Source organism: Notothenia rossii, assembly GCF_949606895.1.
Source record: "Notothenia rossii genome assembly, chromosome: 12".
NCBI lineage: Eukaryota > Metazoa > Chordata > Actinopteri > Perciformes > Nototheniidae > Notothenia > Notothenia rossii.
Window position 1 is genome coordinate 4,403,651 of NC_136911.1, and position 15,564 is coordinate 4,419,214.

The window sequence follows — 15,564 nt, forward strand, 5'->3', positions numbered from 1 at the left end:
AGACTAAATGTTATGTGATTCCCCCTTTCTTTGTCCTTACATACATACAGGATCACCATTCTTAGGTAATAACAAATAATCCATATGTATGTTTATCCGTGTTTGTGATTTATCATTGTGGGCATTTTTTTCTTTTTATGGGAGGGGTCTAGAGCTGCACCTGATCAGATCCAGATTAGCACACACTTCCAAACATAATCCCCAGCATCTGCTTAGAGTCAGATTACCACAAATAGCATAATGACGGGAAATACCCATTATATGATTTGGAAATTCAGTCTGCCAGGGACTGGAGTAACAATCATTAGAGGGATGTTGACACAATACATACTTTGTTAGCAGTCAACTTGAACATTTTTGTATGATGCAATTGACAAGATCTAACCCAGAATTGAAAAAAAAGACAGTTGTATTGTGGGAAATAAACTTGGACGTATTATATATTCTGATTACAAACTAATCAGATGCATTAAAAACAAGCTAATAGAACTTCATGATAGGATGAGAACATTGAATGGTAAAAAAGGAATAAAGAACATGTGATTAGACAAGATTGGTTTGCAGATACAGTTTTTAATGTATCACAACAATGAGCAACAAACATACTTGATGAACTATTTCCAGAAGTTGTTCAAATACCATCTACAATAAACGTCATTTCAACTATGACAACAGGTCTGTGACAAAATAAAAAAAAGGTTTCAAAACCATGTTATTACCGTGATACGGTACAGTTGAGACCTCAAACAGTACAGTAACAAAAACTAATGCGACTACTCTCTATATATAAAACATCAATAACATTTTTGGTTTAGTTTATTTAAAGTTTTAGCCATAGGGGCTTCTTCTTATTAAAACCTCAGGGTGCATTTCCTATGTAACCCAGATGTTGAAGAGTACATATTGTGTAGGATATGATTGCGCCATGAAAATCCCTTTGACATCCAGAAGAACAATTCCAATTTCAGCCTTTTGAAGGCTGTCCTCATAAACATGACACAATCCATCCATTTTTTTTAAAAAGTTCTTTTTTTTTTCTTTTTGGCTGCTGTGCAGTTGCAATATCTATGTACAGTTATATTGTTGGACCATCCTCTTTGTTGGTTTGTTAGCTTTTACCAGTCCTTGGTGTGGAAAGCGTCCTGTCTGATGCTAACATCTTAGCACATGATGCTAGCTGACAGTTCAGTCTTATAATGCTGAGCCACAGAGTGGGGAGAGGCAAAAAGCCAGAGTTGTGAAGCCTTTGGAATCAGGACAGTCGCTCATGTTTGTACAATGGCAGAATTGCACCTTGGGAGGCCAGGATGTCTCTTATGAAACACAATCGAAAAGTGTCTTCAGGATTAAAGTAAATGTTAAAATACTAAAAATCCAAATAATGACAATTAAAAAGCTCACGCAGAAAATGAAAACTGACATTTTGCTTTAAAACTTTGAAGAAAAAAAACAAAACACCTTTACAATAATAAAACAGAAGAGGAAATGTTACTGGATTTCATTGTTTGAAACAATAACTAAGCATGATTTGATTTAACCTGTCAAACAGTTGCATTACATGCTACTTGCTCATCTCAGAATAGGAAATACCAAAAGCAATACATTTTTGCATTTCTTCATATTAATAAATTTGTACCATGCACAGCCAACTACGAATATGTACAACAGCTTAGCTTTCTTTGTTCACAAGTCTTCGTCTTTCATACAAATAGCCTTCTGTTACTTTGGAATGAATCACATCGGTTTCAATTACCAAACTAGAAAGTGATTCGTAAAAAATTGAACACCCTTTGACAGCTTTCACATTCTTAGTTCCACAGCAAAATAACAAAATAATATCAAATAAAAAATAGCAAAGCAAAGCAATTAATGGATCAGTATTTTGTCTGGTAGAAAGTTGAGAGAATTTATGGCAAGCAAAATAACATTACACAGTAGCAGCAAAACTTTGTAAGGTAATACTTTGCAATGTTGAAATCATTTAAAAATTAAAATGTCGACTTAATCTGTAGATCATCAGAAGTGCCCGGAGAATTGATGGGAGGACGTCAACCTATGCAGTAAATGGCTGCGTTTAGGTGTAACACTGTTTTTAGTCCTACAAGTACATGAAAAATGTTTTTAATATACAACAAAAATGCTGTTGTCCCCCTTTTAAAGCAGCATAATTGCAAACGTAAATAATCATACCTTTTTTTTAACATTGTGACCAACTTGTACCTTAACAGTTTCAAGTATACAGTACTGCTTTCATGGATGCACCAATTGTTAAATAGGTCTATAGATTGTTAGGCATCAATCCTGTAACAAATATGGACCAATATGCTGCTGCAATAAACACAAATAATAATTAAACACAAACGTACATACAAACAAACAAAAACCTATTAAATTAACAAATGGCCTACTCAAAAAAAAGAAAAGAAAGACAAAAAAAAAAAAAAATAAGTGCACTATAGTCCAGACACAAGCAGGTACCGTAACAGTACAGCAATTCACAAATGAAAAATGTTATATTCACATAATCCGAGAGAGTCTATCAAAACTAGAGTTATTACCTCTTCAGAAAAGGGTGTAAGCAGAGGTAAAAGTGAGAAGGTAAGAGTTGGCACAGATTAGTATATACTACAAGAAAAAAAGGGGGCGGGAAATAGATACAGCTTGTTGTAATACAAACTGGCAAACACAGGGGCATCATACACATTTACTTCACCATTCTAAATTCCCTCAGTGGCAAAACCATACTGTCTTTATAGGGCAAAACTAAAAGGATATGCACATCGTCCACTGTAACAGTAATATTGTCTCTTGGTACTCTATACACATCAAGGAAATGCGTCCGATAAAGCTTGACATGTTTTGGTTATAAGCCAAGTGTACCCAGGCTTGTTGCTGCTTTAACAAATGAGAAATGTTATGTTCTGACCTGAGAATTTAAAGCTACTGAATTACACCTATCTAAACTAAGAGAGATTCTCTTTGAGGGTTCTGGATCGTCATCCCATACAGTACATGCTAGCATTTGGAAAACAATCCAGCTGAGGTGCAATTTGCTATCGTGAGAGTTTTTGGCTTGAAACAAGCCCCCCCAAGGGAGCCTGTGGGATATTTTTCCTACTCCATGTTTTTGTATACAATATAAGCTCAGTCAAGCATCTGCAACAGTTCTGTCCATAACAAAAATCAATCAATATCTTGCCAGCATATCAATATGGGAAAAACAATCCTGAGTCAATCATTTGGTACTGTAATTTTTTGGGTTAAGAGAAACTTTGGAACTGCAGTTTAAAAAGTCTTATTTTTTTTCATTTTTTTTCTTTTAGCAAGGGATCCTTTTGTCACTCCTACACACTGAACATATCCATTCTGATACTACTGAAGCTCGCGTCTAGGCCAGAGGCCGACTTAGCCTTGACTTCCAACGCGTTATCTAAGTCTTCCAGCTTCTGGCTTAGCTCATTGTCAGACTCATCTGAACAACTCTCGGTGGGTAGTGAGGTTGGAACCCCTGAGGTGCCGCAGGAAGTTGAGGTAACCGTTGAAGGTGAGGAGAGGGGGGGAGGAGGAGAGGCAGACGGGGAGGAGGAAGCAGCTTTCCGGGCTGTGGTGGCCTGGAACAGGACATTTGGCCAGGACTTCATGGACAAGTGAGAGAGATGAGGAAAGGTGTTATTAGAAGAAGCTGCAGACTGCGAGGTAGATGTGGTGTTAGGAGTAGGGGAGCAGACAGAGTGAGGTAATAATCTAGTATGCTCTTTGGCATTTCTCATTGCTTGTTTGATTGTTTTCTCTTTGTGCAAGCTCGACTGAAGGTGTTGGCCAAGTGCTTCATTCCCGTTAACAACCACATTGCAGGCAACACAAGTGTAGTTGCTCACTGCCTTTCGAAGCACTGTCTCTTGTAGGTCAGTAACAGGATGTCCTAAGTAACAGAAGGACTTCTGATGACGCACCACAGAATCTTCGTCAGCAAAAATCATCTGGCACTTCCTGCATATAAACTCATGCTTGACGGACGGTACAATAAAAGCGTCTGGAAAATCTATGGTACTTTTGGTATCTGTTTTCGGTTCTTCTTTTGTGCTTTCTTTTGAAGATCCTTTATTGGTGTTATCCTTAGCCTTTATAGCTTCTTTTGGTTTGAGGGAGTTGGTGGTGCTCTGTATGCTCTGGGCTGTCTTCACAGAATGTAGTTTCTGTAGCTTCAGTTGTTGTTTCTGATGCTGCTCAATCTGTTTCTGCTGCTGCTGCTGTTGCTTCTGCAGGGAATCCTGGAGGGACTGCTGATACTGCTGGTACTGCTGCAGGAGAGCGGTCGTGGAGAGACCAGTGGCCATGGCAGCTTGTGGGACTGCTCCTGGGCCATATGGAAACAGGTTCTCCATTCCGCACATAGGTGGGAAGTAGCCACCAGCTTGGACCCCTGTAGGAAGCTGGGGAGAAAAGCAGTTCTGAAATCCAGGTAGAAAGTAGGGCAGGAACTGGCTACCCAAGAAAGAGCTGGGATCACTTGTGGCAAGAGCATTCTGAAGTGCTTGAAGCTGTGCGACGTCTAGTTGAGTCTCACTTGCTGCTTTCCCTTGAGCTGGACCATGTTTCTCCCTTTTCTTGGCCATGCTGGGGGTCGCAGGGCGTAGGCCGCTCTCGTTCTCTCTGTCCTTCGCCTTCATCTGCGCTGGCCTGTCTCCAGATTTCTTGCTGCTGTCTCTCTCTGTGTCTTTACCTTGCTGCTCTGAATGATTTACTGCTGCCAAAGGTGTGGAGGGAACAGGAGGAGGAAGAGGAGGTGGAGGAGGAGGAGGAGTCTGCAGAAGAGTCTTGGTTGGGGTAGTGCTGAGAGACATGGCAGGAGAGGGGGTGGCTGGTGTAGGGAACCCAAGCATGCCAGCACCGGGAGACGCTAAAGCTGAAATACAGTGGTATATAAATATGGAAATATTTAATATTTAGATAGTCAAACCCAAATCACTATGGAAATTTAATGTTTATATGAAAAGATATAGGTGCTTAATTTGTCACTGGCTGAGTCTTAAACACTCTTGATAAGATTTTGTTATGGATCAAAACTGTCACATGCGCTTTATGATTATTTCAATCTGCCAATATATTATAATATAAATATACCAAACCTATAATAAGGGAACAACAAACAACACAAACAAAAGCCATGATATAGACACATTTGTTGTAAAAAAATCTCTGAATTATCAATTAGCAGTTCAACTCTGATGATGACATTATGCATGCACTCCCACCATTTTGAATTTAAAATAGTTTCAAAAAATAAGACTTTTTGACAAACACCACTGTGGTACAGAACAAACAGTAGTATAGTAGAAGAAAATAGTGCATGATAAAGTTCAGTTCATAAAGCTTCTAGTCTATTCAACTTTTTTTTCACTGTCATACTAACTCACCGGGTGTGTTGGGTGGGAAAACAGGAAGTGATGATGGCCCATTGACCCCGGGAAGTAGCACTGGCGGAAGGCCAGATAACCCTGGGTAGCCTGAGGGTAGGCTGAGGCCATGAAGTGCATTATTGTTGTCCACTGCAGTCCTGTGCTGCAGGCCAGGCAGGATGAGTCCCTCACCAACTTTCATCATGCGGTCGAGCTCTTGCTGGGCCATCAGTTGACGGACAGTGGTTGGTGCTAGGTAGTCCTTTTCTCTATCGACCTGGTTTACCAGGATTTCTTGCACTTTGGCGATATGCTGTTTGGAAAAGATGTGGTCTCTGACGGACATCCGGGCTGTGTACTTTATACAACACAGAGTACACTCAGGCCGGGGCCCTTCTGGTGAGCCTTGACTTATCATAAATGGCTTTCCAATGTTAATCTTGAATTTCTTTTCTTTAGCACGGGCATTCTGGAACCAGACCTGGACCACGCGCTTGGGAAGTCCGATCTCATTGCCAAGCATCTCACACTCTTGCATTGTTGGAGTGCGGTAGTCACTAAAACAGGCTTTGAGGACTTTCAGTTGCAGGTTACTCATCTGCGTCCTGAATCGTTTGTGGCCTGGCCTATCCCCAGAATTGCTGCCTTTCCCCGACTTGAAGGGGTTGTTTGTCCCAAAGGGACTAGGAGAACTGGGATCAGCAAGGCTTGAAGATTCACTTCTGTCATTGAAGTCATCCATTTCATCGTCTCTGTAGCTGTAGTAAGAGTCACAGTCCCTTCCGGGGAAGCTGAGGGCAGGGCTCACCATGCTGTATTGGTATCTGTCGTTGCCCCCATCAGAACTTGATGCAATGCCACTCTTGTTGTCACTCAGCTTGTCTCCTCCATTGGTTGTGAGGCTCTCAACCTCATTGTTATTACCTTCATCTCCAGTAGTAGCATCGCTAATGGCTGTATTAATAGATGATGTCTCGTCAAAGTCCATCCTACTAAAATCATAAGATGAGGCTTCGGCTGAATTATTATTAGGCCCTTCAATTTCATCACAGTTTTCAGCTTTTAAGGATGAAGGGCTCAAGAAGTTTTTTAACTGTGCCTCAGATGGTTTGACTGGAGTTGAGGATGCAGCAGGCAGCTCATACTCATTTGGCTCAGTCTTGGTAGGCAGCTGTGGGTAGTCAAAGAAGTTATACTTATTTGGGCTTTCACCTCTTTCGTTGTCTTGATTCATCATAGGGCTCGCTGGCAAGCTAAAGCCTGCTTGCTTAGCGTCATGCCAGTGCCTAGATCTTATGTGGCTATCTAGAGCAGATTTGGCCTTGAACAGTGCTCTGCAAAAAGGACATTTCTTGTGGGACTGGGAGGGACCTATAGCCCTGAACTGCCCTTTTCTCTCCCTTGCACGGGTGTTCTGGAACCAAACTTGCACTACTCTCTTCTTCAAGCCAACCTCACGTGCAATGTGGTCCAACATCTTCCTTGTTGGGTTAGAGTCAAGTAGGTATTTTTCATAGAGAACCTCCAGTTGTTCAGGCGTGATGGTGGTTCTCAAACGTTTATCTCTGTGTTGTTCTTCACTACTCATTCCACCATCTTTATCGATAGCACCTTCGTCCTTGTCATCAAGTTTTCTCTTCATTGACCCAGAGCCTGCAGCAGAGCCCAAACCAGAGCTTCCCTGAGATGGGATTTGAGGGAGGCCTCCGGATAATAGCTGGCTAGCCATTAGAGGGTTGTTTGGGTCAAATATCATATAGGGCATGTCCATGGGTCTTTCAAGAAACTGAGAGTGAAGGAATTGGTTTTGGGCAGCCAAGAAATGCATGTGCTGATGCTCCTGCCAGAGCTCCATAGTGGGGAATGCAATCTTACACTGGTCACACTGGTACTGAAGCATCTGGTGGGGCAGGCTGTTTGTAAGAGAGGAAAGGGCCAGTGAGAGTGGACTTGAGGGCACAGCAGCTGCCTGTGGCTGGGAATGGGGTCTTGACATTTGTTGCTGGGGAGCTTTCTGTGGAGGTGGCTGAGGTGTGCTAGCCTTTGATGGTCGGGGTTCTGGTAGTGACTTCACCACAGGGGAGGGGGCAGTCTCAGTTGGTTTAGTTTCAGTTTCAGGAGCAATTTCTGGCTTTGGGGAAGTTTTCCCCATACTGGCATGAGGAGAGGCCATCACAGGGGAGCTTGAACCAGAACTGCTGGCAGTTCCGTGAGACTGTTTGGGAGGCTCAAAAGGTGTTTGGGTCCTAGCTGGAACTGGGTCAATACTGTAATATTCCTCACACGTGCTTTCCTCATTCCCCTCCTCATCCTCATCCTTGTAACATAGCTTTTTCTGATGAGTAATAAGGTCGAAAATGCGTGGGAACACAATGTTGCATTTTTTACACTGGTACTGCATGTTAGTGGTTCTGATGTATCGCTCATTCGTCAGCTCTTTTTTCTCATTATCTTTAGAATCTGCCTGATTTTCATAGCTCTTGCGGGCTTTCTGACGGGCATTTTGGAACCACACCACAATGACCCGGGATGGTAGATTGAGCACAGTGGAAAGTTGCTCAATCTCATCGTCCTTTGGATAGGCATTAGTGTCAAAGAAATCTTGAAGTACCCTCAGCTGGAAATCAGTGAATCTGGTTCTAGAGGACCTCTTGTTGAAGGCGGATTCAGTTCTGTAGTATTCATGCGCACTGAGCGCTGGTTCAATTCGAATATCTTCCAACGTAGTAATTGGAGGAATACTAAAATTGTAGGGAGAGTCCTTACTCCGCTGTCTCTCTTTGAAGAGAGTGTTACGGAACCAGTGCTTTATGACTTTTTGTGGCAAGCCAGACTTCTCTGACATCTCCTGAATTTGATCTTCATTGGGAGAATTGTTAATGTCAAAGTTGGCACGGAGGATCTTCAGCTGGTCATCTGTGATACGGGTGCGTGGTCTTTTAAACTGGGACTGGCGGAGAAAGTTTGGATCGAGACCTAATTGTTGCTGGCAGAGCTGCGAAAGGTCTGAAGAGGAAAGGGACTCCATACCAGGCAGCTGGAGGGCTAGCTGATGTGACAGGCCTGGGTGCTGCATAGACTGCATCATCATAGGAGAAAATAGAGGCATATCCATGGGAACAGGGAGCTGCATTTGAGAAGGTGGTGGAGGGGCGGTAGGTTGTTGAGGAGGGGGCTGTGGCTGGGCTGGTGGTGCCTGGTGACATGGTTGGTTTTGGGCTGTATTGGGGGCAGAAACTGGTGAAGGTACTCGGGTTTGGGGCTTGGTCATTGATGCAGAGGGAGGTTGAGGAGCAGTCACCGGGGCTGGAGTAGTAGGTGGGGGAGGAGGAGGGGGTGGTAGCGCTGGTGGTGGAGTTTCAGGTGAAGCAGGGTTTATTGGATAGAGTTTGTCATAAGCCTCTCTGTACTGCTGGGCAAACTTCTCTAGCTCCACATATGGGAAGAATTGACTGTGCACATGTTCCTGATGGCTTTTGAGAATAAGCATATTGGAGAAGAGTTTCCCGCACATTCCACACTCAAGCTTATCCGTGTTCATTTGCACTTGTTCAACTCCCTCTTTGTTCTTCTTTTGGTTTCTTTGTCTGTTTTCATTGTACTGGATGACCAGTTCAAATCCAAAGTTCTCCAGTAGTGCTTTGGCTGCGTTGCCCCTTGCTCCTGACACAATGCGTGGAGGAGGAATCGATGGCTCAGAGAATTTGGATTTTCGAGGGTCTTTGCCGTCTTTCCCTCCATCACCGAATGCCTCACCTGCATTTTCCATCTTTGCTCGATTTTCTTTCTTTCCGAGTTGGTCCTCTGCATCTCTTGACATCTGAATTTCGGACAAACAGCTGGACTCCATTTTGGATTTGTGGTTCTGCAATTGCTGGATTTTCTGTTGCTGCATTTGCATTTGGTTCTGAGAGGCTTGCTGCTGTTGCTGTTGTTGAGCCTGCTGCTGCTGCTGCTGTTGAGCCTGCTGCTGGGCCTGAGCATGCTGCAGCTGGTGTTGCTGCTGCATCTGCTGCTTCAAGTCTTCTAGGAATGATCCAGTAAGGCCAGGCATTCCAAAAGCTGCTGCTGAGTGCATCGCAAGTTCTGGGCTAAGGTTGAACTCTGCTCCTGGGATGTAGAAGGGAAAGAGGAACTGTGGCTGTTGAAATTGCAGAAGTGCTTCTGGGGTCATTGGGAAATGGGGGAAGAAAGCTGGATTCAGGAACTGAGGCTGGAAGAAGGCAGCCTGTTGCTGGAGCTCATGTTGAAGCTGCATTTGCAATTGGGCTGCGGACTGCGCTGACTGGTGGCTGGCTGCCTGTGCTGAAAGATGGTCAGTAGTCGTGAGTTGCTTTGAGTTGTTGCTGCTGTTAGTTTCTTTGGGTTCCACAGTGTTTTCTTTGTTAGCAGACGGTGTTCCACTTCTAGCAGTGTCTGCGTGGCTGCTGTTCGCTTGCACGCTTGGGGATGGGCTTTTTGCAGTCACTGGGCCACTGGTGCCAGTGATACTGCTACTGCTGCTCATTTCGGTTTTGGCTGTTCTGGCTTTGGTCTGGTGGAGCACTGACCTCATATGAATTTCAAGAGTTGAGCTTTGGCTGTAGGCAACATTGCATGTATTGCATTTGAATGGTTTGTTGTCAATGCTGTTGCTTGTCTCTTGTGGGACTGGGCTTGACGCCTCTTGAAGAACCTTCTTCAACTTATGCAGGTGGGACACTGAATTATAGTGGACAAGTAGGATGTTCTTTTGGGTGAAGGACTCCTTACATACTGTGCACTTGTAAGGCCGTGAAGGGTCCAAGAATTTCTCCATCGTAAAGTTGGGCCCTTTCCTAAATGGTAGGGTCCTTTTTGGTTCTGATCCCATCTCATCAAGCAGAGATCCACTGTCACTTTCAGTAGGACTAGGCTTTTCTTCCTGATCCATTTCATCATCTTTGTCTAAGTCATGCTCAAAGGCCTGAGCTTCCTCCAAGGCCCTGGCTTCGCTCTCAGTGATATCTCCGTTCAGTGGCAGATTTCCTATGAGTTGCTGCACCTCAGCTTCACTTAGTTCAGGGTGCCCGGTCTCCAAATGCTTCTTGAGCGCCAGGAATGTCCTGAAGCTGCGCTGGCAAAGGCTGCACATAGTGGCTGCTCTGATGGCATGGTATTGGGAATGTATCTGAAGCTTCTGCATTGTCTTAAAGGCTAGGCTGCAGTGGTTGCAACGATATTTGTAGACATGACGATCAGATACTGAGAGCTGCTGTTGTTGCTGCTGGAGCCTCTGGAGCTCACTGAGATGGTCCTGTAGGGTATCAGGGGACTTGCTATCATGTCCTAATCCGCTAGCTCTCTTCCAGCCTGGGGCCTCTGAGGCTTCCTTTGGGGGCTTAAGTTCCTCAGCCTGCAGATCCAATTCATTTTTGTCTTGGTTGTTCAGCTCATCCTTTGAGATGTTTCCTAAAAGTAGAAAATACAATTTGAAGTACAATAATACACAACATAATTTATTTTGCAATCATATTTTCCTGATATTTCTTTTTCGAAAAACGGAATGAACCCAATTATTAAACATGTACATATTTATATAATAAAGTCAATAATAAATTACACTAATGAGATATTAAATTCTGCTCACCTTGAGACTTCCCTGGCCCATCAGCAAGAGAGGAATCCATTGAAGACAGAACTTTGTCTTGTCCAGTTTGGGGATGCATTGTATTATTTGGTGTTGCTGTGTCAGGTCCAACAACCTATCAACACAAAAGAACATTTATATTTGTTAATGATGACACAACACTTTCTATATGTCTAGAAAACAATAATTTCAAGGGACATGTGAATACTCTTTTCCATTTTACCGGAATTTGTAAAAACATTTTTGCTGACATAAGCAAACAAACACACACATCTTCATAATCATTACTTCAACCTACATTCATAATCAGCTTTTCCACGCAGTCAGGGGCCACACTGTGGAGGTGGGTGAGATGCAGCTGCAGGTGAATCTTGTTGCTCAGGACATCCTGGCACAGTGGGCAGCGAATCACTGGCTGCATGGAATGCTGGGACATCACATGGAGCTGCATACGGTTGGCATCTTTACTGCTGTAGTTGCAATATGGACACTGCTGAACCTTAAAAAAAGAAGATGGAAAAATAAGTATCTGATTGGGACTGGAAAAAAATAACAGCATGTGCAATTTTAAATAAAGTCTAAGAGCAGAAATAACTTTTAGCATAACGTGTCCTCTTAAGTGCCATACCTTTTTTCAAAATAGAGCCTATAGCATGTTTACTAAAGAAGCCAGAGATCCCCTCCCAAAACAATGATTTTAAAACTGATGTCTTCTGCACTGTTAGCAGTAAAAATCTGCTCATATATAAAATCATCCTTTCCTGTTCTGCACTGCCCACCTACCGCATCCCACCAACCCCCATACCCACCTTAACACAGAAAATGTAGATCAACCATGTTTCATGTAATTCACTTAAGTCTCTCAACCCATGCAATTTTATTAGCAGAAAACACGATTGGCTAGAATTTCTAATCAGTATTACAGATGACAAAGGTGTGTACTCTACCAAGCTGCGCCATGCCCTCATTACAGGGAGTACTCTGAACATAGCTGCCTCCCCACCACCTGTCTTAATAGAATCCATTTCTGAAATGACTAAGTCCTCCCTCCTTGCAGGGCCCAGAACCAGACAAGCTAATACTTCATAATCTAATTTAAAAACACATATAATTTAAAGAGATGCAAAAAGGGGGAAAGAAGCAGGGAGGGAGGCCTAAGGCTAGTGCAGGTATTCCACTTAAGAGCACAAAGACTGGGACACTGCGCTTGATGCTAAAAAGCTCTGTCAGGGAGGTAATGGCGGGCAGCGTTTAACCCTTTGATAGAAAGCTGGCGCCAGCAATTGCTAAATGCTTAGCTTAGCATTTCTACTACTTACAGTTCATAAGTATCTTCCCATTAGCTCGTCCCACAGTGACAGTGAAGGTTAGATTTCATTAGTGCTTATGAAGGAGAACCTGCTTCATTAATTATTGTCTTTTTGTAACAAACATGAATCAATCTATTTTGAATTGCCAGATATCCACTTTAAATAGATGCACACTCAAGCTCAATAGCATTCAGATATATTTTCATTAGAAAAGTGAAAATAAAAACTCCACCAGTAAATTAAAAATCTTTACCTGCTCATTGGCCGAGGTCTTCCCCTCAGCAGACTTTGGCCTTTTTGGCGGGCTTTCGTTTTGCCGATCTGGCAGGAGGGAATGTTTCGCCATAGCATTCGGTCCGGTAACCTCTTTGGATGTGGCATTCATTCCTGGCAGACGGTGGAGGGAGGGAGGGAGAGAAGGGGAGACAGAGTCAGAACGTTAAACATTGAAAATGAAACCAACAGTTTTAAAAAAAAAAAACACAAAGCTGCAAAATTACAAAATGATTGATGGCTAAACAGTAGATCTGTGTTTTAAATTGAGCTTTTTGGAATTACTTCTGGAGCAAAATGACATATGAAACATAAGAGCCATGTCACTTTGATATATAGCGTCCCATAAATCACACATACACATGTATGAGAAATATTATTTTAGAACATATCTAGTGCATAAAACTGACAAAATTGAGCGAATAAATTGAGATGTCTGACATTTTGTGGCTTCTAGTCCACAAAGTCAAAGGACTATTAACAAACTATTACATAGTTAATAATATAAACACATTTACATCATTAATATTCAATGAGACATAGGTGATGATTAAAATAATGATTTGACACCAAGACAACACAAGCTTGGATATAACTGCATAATTCACATTCATATACACTGACGTGTTTCCGCCCTGAGGACATGTGAAATGGAGAAAAACTCGAGCAGGCTCATTATCACAGCAAGACATACATTAAATGTTATGGTAATATTATACACTTCATTAGTTCATATACATTTCCCCAGCCGCCTCGACAACTTCTCTGTCTGAAGAAGATGCTACATTTCGGGGCTTGGTCACGCCTGGTGGTACAGTAGCTGCTTGTGTGTATCGGTTTGTGTGTGTGCGTGTAAGCGTGTGTGACGTTAACAGCGGGGCTCAATGTGGAGAGATCAGCCTCTGGTTGTATTTAGTAAATGCTGCAGCCACTGATAAATCTTTCATTAGCCTCATCCTGAGATACAAGGCAAGCAGGCTCTGCTATACTCTGCCACTGCAATTTACCCACTCGGCACAACACAAAGACACAGCAACTCTCCCTCCTTCCTTCCTTCCTTCCTTCCCTCCCCCCTCTCCCTTGCACTATTCCTCCCTCTCTCCCTAAGCCATCACCCCCCCTCCTCTTGCCTCCCCTCCCTCGTCTGGTCACTCAAGGCAATATGTGAGCCTCACTCTTGCGAATCAACGCTTCACGCTAGATGCACAAATGGAAAAAAAAGGGAAATCAAAGCACTGATACATGGAGAGGGGGGGTTTGAAAAAAAACATTTTATATTTCATATTATTATGTGGCTCGTGTTTGTATTGGGCGCATATCAATTCCTCCGGCCCGTTCATGCATTTTAATTCTGTTGCATTAAGTAGGCGTTCCACTTATTTTATTTGTAATCCCCTATATCTGGAGCCTGAAATATTGGCCTGTCAGGGAAAGTGACAAGAGAGAGAGGGAGGGAGGAAGAAAGGAAGAAAGAGAGGGAGAGCGGAGAATAAAAAAAAACACAAGGGCACAATGTGAATTTCCAAGAACATCCGAGAATTGCTCTGCAGCTCAGAATAGTGAGGTAATCTCGTCTTCCACTGCTTGTGATGGCCCCTGCAGGGCTTGTGTGTGTGTGTGTCTGTGTCCATGCATGTGTGTGTGCTTCATGACAGGCCTGTGACACTTCATTGGTCAGATGGGTGCAGCCTAGAAGCACCCGTCCCATCACCTGACCTTTTCCAAAGCCTCCGCCCCGCCTGCCATATTTATTATGACCATTTCTAATTTCAACTTTCAATTTTTTCCCCCCGTCTTGCAGTCAATTTGCAACTAAATTACATCCCTGCAAAAAGGAGATGAGGCTGAAAACACATTTACAATGCGGCGGGGGGAAGAGCCCACAGATCACCTTTGATTACTGTCATATCCAATGTAAATGTATAGTATGTTTGTGTATCATGTGTGTGTGCCTGCGACACGTAGATCTGTCCTTCTGGTTTAGATTTGCCTACGACCTCGCGCTTTCATCAACACTTGTGACACCCGTGTGGAGTAGAAAAAAAAACGTTGGTTAACCTTGAATGTTGAGAGAGCATTTGTCTCTATGGCCACTTAGGAGCTTGAAATGGCAAGGCCTACGAATGTGAATAATAACGTTGTTTTGTGACATAGAACGGCATGTAAAATTGTAGAATATCCTCCAGATATGATCACCTGTATCACAAATACATCTGACGGCTTGCACAACCCAAACTCAACTTTCCTTTGTCTCTGCGCCACACATTTAATGTCCCTTTTCCCTTCTCCGGCCTATTCTTTCCCTCCATCCCTCCATCTTTAGGTGGGCTCCACCAGCTGCAGCCCAGTGAAGCGGAGGGGCAGAATAAACCTGACAACGTTTCCCCCCCCCTACCAATGACAAATGTCTGCATGCAGCAGGACCTTGCTTGATTAGATAAATCAAAAGGTGATTTATGACACTCAACCCCTTTTGCATTGCAGGGGGAGAGAGCGGCACACTCACCACCCATCTTTATTTGCAACTGTCAATGGTGTTTAGGGAGCTGGATATACACACACTTCTGTACACGCAAGTGGGCGCTCCAATGGAGTACCAAAGTAGAGAAACAGAAATGATAGAAAGGGAGAGAGAGGCTCTAAACACCTCAGGATATTTCTGTCTCAAATTGTTCCTCAAAAGGCAGGAGCACCATCATGGCTAATGCTTTTTCACAATTTGTTTTAGAATCTGCCCTTTGTGTCGAAAGGGTGAGACTTTTTGTGCAAACTGAACCAAGCCAATGAGATTTTCACACAAATAAACGTATCATTGAATCCTTATATTCCTCCAACTTCAAACTAAATCTTTTTTTTTACAAGCTGCAAAAACAATTAGATTCCATTCCTGACATTTTGAAAATAAAAAAAGGGCCCATAAACAGAGCAGAAGAGCATAGTGTTGGGGGGGGGGGGCTGTCAATTAAGAAGGAGC

General features: G+C 43.1%; 1 protein-coding gene across 3 annotated transcripts in view; it reads right to left on the reverse strand.

Moving 5' to 3' along the window:
- Nucleotides 1-553: 553 nt before the first annotated feature.
- Nucleotides 554-15,564, reverse strand: part of zfhx4 (zinc finger homeobox 4) — an 80,924-nt gene continuing 65,913 nt past the window's right edge. For all 3 annotated transcript variants that reach the window (XM_079662064.1, XM_079662065.1, XM_079662063.1), the window contains exons 8-12: nt 12,571-12,704; nt 11,306-11,506; nt 11,008-11,122; nt 5,418-10,829; nt 554-4,906 (exon numbers count right to left, since the gene is read on the reverse strand). In XM_079662064.1, the coding sequence (XP_079518190.1) occupies nt 3,345-4,906; nt 5,418-10,829; nt 11,008-11,122; nt 11,306-11,506; nt 12,571-12,704 (7,424 nt within the window). In that variant the 3' untranslated portion in view covers nt 554-3,344. The remainder of the gene's footprint in view (nt 4,907-5,417; nt 10,830-11,007; nt 11,123-11,305; nt 11,507-12,570; nt 12,705-15,564) is intronic.